The sequence below is a fragment of the Agrilus planipennis genome, unplaced genomic scaffold (assembly GCF_000699045.2).
Source record: "Agrilus planipennis isolate EAB-ADULT unplaced genomic scaffold, Apla_2.0 scaffold24, whole genome shotgun sequence".
Classification (NCBI taxonomy): domain Eukaryota; kingdom Metazoa; phylum Arthropoda; class Insecta; order Coleoptera; family Buprestidae; genus Agrilus; species Agrilus planipennis.
In genome coordinates, this window is record NW_020439076.1 from 141,603 (window position 1) to 150,380 (window position 8,778).

The following is an 8,778-nucleotide window of genomic DNA, read 5'->3' on the forward strand; positions in this document are numbered from 1 at the left end:
TTATCGCGTCTTTATCAGCTTCAACCGGCCTTCCCGAACGTGGTGCATCTTCGACATCAAAATTGCCGGATCGAAATTTAGCGAACCAGTTCTGGCACTGGCGTACTATCAACACTCCTTCTCCATACACATCAATCAATTTCTTTCTGGCTTGAACAGCATTTTTACCCTTTCTGTAGTAAAACTAAGATATGTCGAAAATGCTGCTTAACGCTCTCCATATTTAAAAGGGCACCAAGCCTTGCTATATGAGCTCTCAAAGCATATAAAAATTATACGGCTTAAATGTGAAGTTGGATGCAAAAGAATACAATTAAATCCTCTGTCGGGAAAAAACGAAATGACTTTCCGAACAACCCGATAGCTTTAGGGAAATGCGAAGATTAGCTCAGGATAGGAAAGAGTGGAGGTGCGTGTCCAATCAGTCTTAGGGCTGATGACCTGATGGTGACGATGAGATTTAATTAATCCCCAGAAAATAATGCAAATCAATTATCTACATAATTCAATGTATTTCTAAATGACTCGACGTTTTTGAATTCAGGATTCAATATTAGAGTATCATATACTAATATCAATCCCTCTTCTTCTATGGTCCGTGGCCCAGGATTGCCTTCCCTCTTTTGGTAGTTTATCTAAAATTTCGCCAACTTTCTTGGTTGACATCCTCAGAAAACTAAGTGAGGGTGTACAATATTGAAAGGGTTCTACTATCTGAGAACTCACCAAAGGAGCAATGTCAGTGCTGGATCATGCTCATCAAACCTGAATCCTCAAACAGTACTATCAATGAAAACCTTACTCTTTCACTAAAAATCTGTTTAAATAATTGACTTCGTCAGAATGTTAATTAAATGATTAGATGAAATCTTCCTTAATAATGTGTTCAAAGGTAAATTAAATCTTAAACCAACCTTTTTCTTTTACTTATTTCCGGCCATCGGTATGTTTCCATATTTTTGGTGATAAACGCTTGCGCCATTTTTGAATTATTTTTCAATAAAAACTTCGTCGAAAATAATGAGAAATCTGAAACGAAAATTTATTTGTATAAAACCCCCCCCTTTCTGAAAACTGACTAGGTTAAAATAGTTGTCATAATTAGCTGTAATTCATATTTTACCTACTTAGATTTATAAAGAAAAAAAAAATGTCAAAAGTTTTGTAGTTATTCGTTGTATTTAGGATGTTTTTCTGCAATTGGAAAATACTTAACAAAGCTGAAACCTAAGGCGGTGGTCAATTCACCAAAGTCAAAAATTTCAAATTTCTGTAAATGACTTAAATTTAACATTCAAGAAGCTGTTTTTCCAATTAACTCTACTCGACTAAATTATTTATGTAACTAATCATCTCAATCGAACTAAAACTGTCTCATCATCATAAAGTCGTCAGTCCTAACAGTGGTTGAACACAGGCCTTCACTCTTTCCTATCCTGAGCTAATCTTCGCATTTCCATAAAACTAGAACATTCCACATCCTTAACTATTTGCGAACAGTAATCTAATCTAAGTCTACCTCTACCTCTCCTTACTCCCGTATCTGCCTCTAATATGTCCCTGACTAGACTTTCATGCCTGAGAAAATGTCCTACCTTCCTGCCTCGCCTATTTCTTATTGACTTATCTTCTTCAGTCTCACTTCTCCTATTGTTTCCAACACCTCTTCATTTCTAACCTTTTCTATCCACGGTACCCTCATCATTCGCCGGTAACACCACATTTCGGAAGCTTCTAGCCTTTTCTTTTCCTCCCAGCACCGTCCATATATCGCACCCGTACAACGCCACGCTGTAAACATACACCTTTAAAACAATCTTTTTCTAATTTCTAAATTAATCGTTCGCGGACATAAAAAAACTTCTTTTTAAAAATATGTATTAGTACATAATAATCAAGCAAAACGAAAACTTCTTGGTGGCCCATATTCTGCCGGAATCACGATTTCAATTTATTGGATCTCGTCAAAACGCCGCGCCCCACAAACCAACCTATGTACCACTAGTATTAACCAGCGTTCGACGAATAAGCAATAGACCCATTGAAATCAACTACTCTATCCGCGCCTGCCAGTTATCACCCAGAAGTAAAATTAATATAAAATAATAGATTAACTTAAGTGATTTACTTTTAAATCAAACAAACATTAAAGTATCTCGGAAACTATGAGTCATTACAGCGAAGATTTACTTGATTTTCTCAAATTTCACTGAGTTTTCGTCACATCTAGAAGGTAAGCAGTTTTCAAATGACGAATTTCAGATCATTCTCCGCATACAGGATGCTTTTACTAATGCTTTCTGTTCCCAAACGTAACCCGAATGGTAAACCGTACAAATAAAATATAGTTCAATTTGAGAATCCTCCTTGCTTCATTGTTCCCGAAGGAACTAACATTCTCCTTGTTCTCCCACAACAATCGGACAAGAAGGTTGACCTCAATATCTCAATGTTATTCCGTGGAAAGGTATCTTTTCAAAAATTTTACGTCCTCTTTTTCCAATATATAAACACAATAAATAAATTTTATGACTAGTGAGTCATTGTAATATTTCACTTGTTGGTAACGTAATAAAAGTTACTTTTGATTTTCGCTTATCTACATTGTAATTTTGTTCATGACTATTCAAAATAAATTGGTGCAAATAGTAGAAACGGATTAAGTTACAATAGTCTTTCACGTAGGTACACAGACTGCTTCGTCAATTCAGTTGAACAAGTAAAGGCTGATTCACACCTGTAGTGCCGTATTCATGTCGTTTCTGTCGTGCCCATTCTTTGGCCATCAAATTTGCAATCGTCACGTTTAAATTCCGTAAAAATCGTCCGAGCCATTTATAAAACATAATCATCAGCAAAAGGTCGTCAGTCCTAAGACTGGTTGGACAGTCACCTCCTCCTATCTTGAGCTAATCTTCGCATTTCCCTAAAACTAGAACATCCCGCATCCTTAACTGCCAACAGTAATCTAATCTAATCTAGGGCTACATCTACCCCTCCTAACTCTTGTTTCTGCCTCTATTATGTCTCTGACTAAACCTTCATGCCTGAGAAGGTGTCCTACCAACCTATCTCGCCTATTTCTTATTGACTTCCATAAAGTCGTCTGTTCTCCTATTCTTTTTAATACTTCTTCATTTCTAACCTTCTCTATCACGGTATCCTTATCATTCGCCTATAACATCACATTTCGAACGCTTCTAACCATTTCTTTTCTCTAGCGCCCATCGTCCACGTTTCGCACTTGTACAGCGCCGCACTCCAAACATACACCTCTAACAACCTATTTCGAATTTCTAAATTAACCGTTCGAGCATAGAAGTGATTGCTTTTTATTGAAGGCGACTCGATCCTGCGTTATCTTATTCCTTGCTTTATATCCCTACTACTCCTTCTGTCCTAACTTCCTAACTTATCTGTTATTCCTAATATTTACTTCTCTACGTTGCAGCCCCACCTTTATAACTGCCTGTTGCTGTTTATACAAACTAAGCATCACTCTTCTGTCTCTGTAATTTGTCCCTACATTTGTTCTTTTTCGGGGTATTTTGCAGAAATAAAATTACGACGGTGAACACAAGGTCGCTAATCGGCAAATTAGTCGCTGGCTTTGTTTCAATGACAATACGGAACTACCAGCCGATCAGAAATTAAATGTCCGACCGCCGGTAACATGATAAGTTCGGTTTTTCTTTACCCGTCGGTGAAATAGCCGATCGGCGGATTGACCGTTTGTATGCAAGGGGCCTTATTAAGCACTATGGTCCAGTATCAATCTGGCGATTTAGTCAAATAGACGCATGACGAAAATTTGTATAATATACAAGGAGACTTATTATTACTTCTTTCTAATCGTGTGGCAAATACCAACTGCAGGATAACAGTCTGGTACATTCCTATAAATATTTGATACAGATCGAGATTCGCCTGGAGAAAATAATTAAGTGCACCCTGTGCCAGGATCGCAAGAAATTCTACCATTCTTCTTGTAGGTTTTACGTAAGTAAATTTAGTGAGCTCGTCTGCTTGACCTAATTCCCTTGTTCGGTGAATAATGTTATCATTATGCACACCACAGTGCAGTTCTTATTCGTAACAAATAACCGCGCGAGGATATGCAGACGCAACTGTAATCCTTCCAGATAGTTTTCCATGACAGAAATATGGCTACGTGCATCTTAAATATATTCGTATTTAAATACGTATTGCAGATAGCAGCCTGCTCGGCACCGCTTGGAATTTTAAAGAAAACTATACTTCATTTACTTTCTCTAGCGATGTCTTGGATGCGCGCTGGCAAAATCGTAGGTAGGGAGAAAAAAGCTCATATTGGGATCCGTCAAATGGGCATACACCATCTGGTGGCAAAATTTATAACTCGAATGAGGGAAAAATTTTCATAGGAACTGTGCACGCAAATTGTAAAATTGTTTATTAAAGTAATAAAACACGTTAAAAAAGTAAAATTTTTTTTGATGATGGAGTCGACGAAGTTTTCTTCTAAAGTTAAATCAAATAAAAAGTTAATATGTTCAATGAAAAGCTGCAATAGCACTTCAGACATAGATCTTCACTCTTCACCTACATTAACTACTTTCCAATAAAAACTAACCGTTTTATATATGTAAAAAATATATTCGGAAAATTAGAGAAAAAAGTAAACTAATAGAAGCTTGAATAAAAGCAGTAGGTATCAAAGAAGTGAATTCCAGAATAAAAATTTGTTCACGTCATTTTAATGTACATGATTATATTTCTGCAAGTATTTACCATCAGCCATAACCTTAATATTTAAAACTAGAATCATACTAAAATTATAAAGTGAGAAATTATTTATTCCTGTGTAATTGATTTAACACAATTCTAATGATACGATATAAGTATTTTGAGGTTAAGAACCTACCTGTTGCAATACAACAAAGTTGCAATAATATAACGTGAATCACTTTTTAAATCTGAAGTTTGTAAAAAGTAGGCAGTAAACTTGACGGAATTTGAAGGCTAACTTCCGGATTTGTTATTTCCGAATTTTATAATCTGATTGGCATTAAAAACACGCTCACCTTCAACGAAATTTCCTTCCAAGGCTTTGTATCAGCCCAATCACATATTGTGTCAATACTTATCATTTTATCGTAATTTAAAAACTTGGAAATTGCACGGTACACTATAGGAACTATGATAAATTTTCTCTAATCGGCGCTATGTTTTTAGGCTCCTCTCATTTGACGGATCCCAATACTCTCGACTCTTGTTCATTAAACATGCTTTTTCATACAGTACTTACCTGCAAAAAGTTTTGTTCAATTATGAATAGTAGTGTGAGTCGAAAACAAGCGTTAAAGCTTTTAATATGTCTTCAAATATAATTAAACATCTCGTTGATATTTTCAGTAGTAAATAGTACCAATAACAACACATTTGAGCAATACAATTGTAGTGGATAAAATGGTCAACTTTTCCGTGCAGTACTGTACGGATTGTACGCTCCTCGCCGGTTAAGAGTTTGGCCGAGAGTTGTCTCCTTCCTTTTCTGGCCTAGTGCTGTTCTTTTCTACTTTGCGCCGGTCAAACGGAAGGTCACATCGCTACAGAAAGTAAACGAAGTATACCTATAAATAAATGGATCAGCAAAATAAAGCAATTTTTGTTCTTTATGTTGCAAAAACACTTAAATAAGGAAGCAGCCGAAAAGTCAACAAATATATGTCACAGTTAAAACCAGTTTTTAGATAGTTCTCTAGTTAGAACTAGGTTTTACCAAATGTCTTTATTACAGCTAAAATTAACTAATGCTCAAAATTTAATATCAGTTAAAACTAGTTCTTACTAGACAAAACGCGTTTTTCTGAAGCGAGTCAGTTAAAATTTTTCCGACCGAAGTTAAAGTTCATCGTCTCTTCAAGAAAATTGGTTACCTTTGTAATTCAAAATGCCACAGTACTTGTTATTGTACGTAACCAATGTTCCTTTTTTAAATTTTATGGTTGTGTTCTGTTGACTTTTACTTTTAATTAATATTGTCATCTTGGCAACAACTTTATATCGATGTTCCCTAAAATGTTAGTCCTTTAGTGTAAGATTATCATTTTTAGTAGGTACATGATTCTGTGTCCTAAATCTTTTTAATAAATATCATCAATCCGAAATTAGTTTCTCTAGTGTTAGTTTTAACGAATGTTCGGAGTGACAACTAGTTTTATCTGAAAATTAAATATATCTGCTGTAAATTCTAGTTTTGACTAGGTAGTTTTACAAAGGCATTTAGCAAAAACCAGTTCTAACTAGGGAAAAGGCGTTCTTTCTAAAAACAGGTTTTAACTGTAACATATACAAATATAAAAGGATTTTCGGTATAATTCGTTTTTAACAAAAAAAAAACGGTTTTCAGTGGACAATGGTGTACGAAAATTTCTTTTAACTTCAAGGTCCAACGAAAACCTGTTGTTATAGCAACTTTATTCCTCCACCAATTAGAGAGCTCTAAATTTTATTATCAATTTCAAATTTTCACACAGTAAGCAAAACAGGGTACAAAATCTTTGATGTATAACTTCTTAAATGGAAGCACCAGTATGGTATAAAAATTAACAAAAGTGAAACAAAAATGTCGATGTATAAGGAAGGGATATGTAAAGGTAATGTTAGAGCTTTCATAAAAATGAAGAAGATGATTTTCGGTATTTCCGAATTCAGATAAGTACCTGAACGGATATGAACAGGAGGTTGTCGTAACCCATTTAGACTATTTTTTTACGTATCAAAGTGGAAATGTAAAAACAACTATGCTTACAGTAAAAGAAAAACCTTGGAACTAATTTTCCTACTAACATGTCTGTTGGAGGCAATTTAATTCAAACGTTTTGTTTAATAAAAAATTATCTGTGAAAACAATTTTTATCACATTGTATTCGTAAAACCCACAGAACATATCAAACCCACGAAACACAAACTTTCCGTCTTCTTTCATGTAGGTACGTCTATTTTAATGCTACTTCTTCGACGATAAATCTGTCGTAAAAATTGAAATGCGAGCAGGTCGTTGGACGTGAAAATAAAATCACAGTGTTTCTAAAGGAGGAGGATAAAAAAACCTTAGTTTCTCTTCCTTTTTTTTAAGAACCGGGTAGGTAAAGATACACCCATTTCTAATTTTATTCTGCTTTATTTCTTTTTTCTCTGGTACTTACTTAATGCTGACGTCATTTATTTAAGAAACGAATAAGAACAAGTCTAATACATAGATTCTGATAGCTGGAATCTATTACACAATCTACATTCGGGTTGATGAGTCAAGGTCAAAATGAACGATTATATCCGGAAGATTAACCCCAAATCGTTACAAGACCAAATTTCCAATTCAAAAGATTCTGATCGTGTATACTTACTTATAATATATTGTTTCGGATTATCATCATTATTATTATAATCATTGTATAATAATGTTCTGTGTGTTTACAGTTGTGCATAGTTATAAGTTTAAAGTGATAGTGTTTAGGTTACCATGAAAAAATAAAAAAGCCAGTGATTTTTCACACCTTCCGATTCGAATCGAGAAAGAGATATTAAGTGTGACAGGTATAAAGACTGTCCTCTACAGACGACCTGACTGAATTGACGAAGCAAGCCTGCCTTCCCACATTCATTGTCTCCCTCTACGCCATTGAATTGCTCGCTTATCCTGGATAAGTAATTAGAAACTTACCATTTGACTGCTGCGTTTCATAAGCGGGTACTTTCTGTGATTCTGGAATGTTCAACGAATTTTTCATACTATTTAAATAGAATCTGGTAAAACCTTTTGGTATTTATTATAAAAGGAGAAAAAATTAATTTATATCATTCGAAAGGCAAGTAATGAAAAGAAAAAAACATTATTGCATCAGCCATGAATTGAACCCGGTTGTTCCAATTGTAACTATTTTGTATTTGCGATTGTTAAACTATCAAAAAGTGAGGTTAATGTGTACTGGGTATTTAAATTTTATACCGCACATGAAACTAGTAGATATTCTGCAATAAATAATCATTTAGACTAACTTTTGTATAGATAACTAACGACTCCTCGGGTAGATGTTTTACAGTAGGTAGTCGGTCATTATTTGTGCGGCTTTTGGTGTAAATATTATTCCATTAATCGTTGCATAATGGATTTACCGTCAAACGTATTTCACACGAAATGGCCGGAATAACTCATTATTTTCACAACATAAGGCCAAACTTCCGATATCCATTATGCGGTTTTCGATTTACAACCGAATTTTTAGACAACCATTGAGCAACTGGAGCGGATATAACAAATTGAGGGTACGTACATACAGTGACCGTGGATGGCATGGATTGCGCGAAATTATTTATCGTAGTCCATTTATGATGAATGTAGCAGAAATGCTTCAGCATAATTCCGATAGTTCGTGAACCGCGGTTTGAAGTTAATGGTCGATTAAGGTTGCTTAAAATGGCTTGCTGACGGTAGTTTAAATCAGAAAGAACTCGAATTTTTTATATCACTGAAAAAGTGTCATATTCGTGACTTAAGAATCTTCAATGCATTCAGTAAAGGTATCAGGTTTCCATATACGATATTTCTGTGATCACATCAAAATATAAAATGCCCATTTAAAAAATATATTGCTAATGTTATCGCTGAGCTTGCTTTTAGTATGTTGTAGAGCTCAACATAACGAATTAGAATATATATATATATATATATATTAATTGCACAATGTATTTAAGGTACTTAATTGGATACGAATTAATGCTGTATTGCCTACAATC

The 8,778-nt window shown here is 34.7% G+C and overlaps 2 protein-coding genes across 2 annotated transcripts in view; one reads left to right on the plus strand and one right to left on the minus strand.

The window, feature by feature from the left end:
* Positions 1-1,100, minus strand: part of LOC108741931 — a 12,314-nt gene extending 11,214 nt beyond the window's left edge. Inside the window, exon 1 of the mRNA XM_018476908.2 lies at positions 915-1,100. Within this exon, the coding sequence (XP_018332410.1) occupies positions 915-982 (68 nt within the window). The 5' untranslated portion in view covers positions 983-1,100. The remainder of the gene's footprint in view (positions 1-914) is intronic.
* LOC108741892 (monocarboxylate transporter 12-like) overlaps positions 1-8,778 on the plus strand; it is a 266,895-nt gene that overhangs the window by 18,720 nt on the left and 239,397 nt on the right. The gene's annotated exons all lie outside the window — the stretch shown is intronic.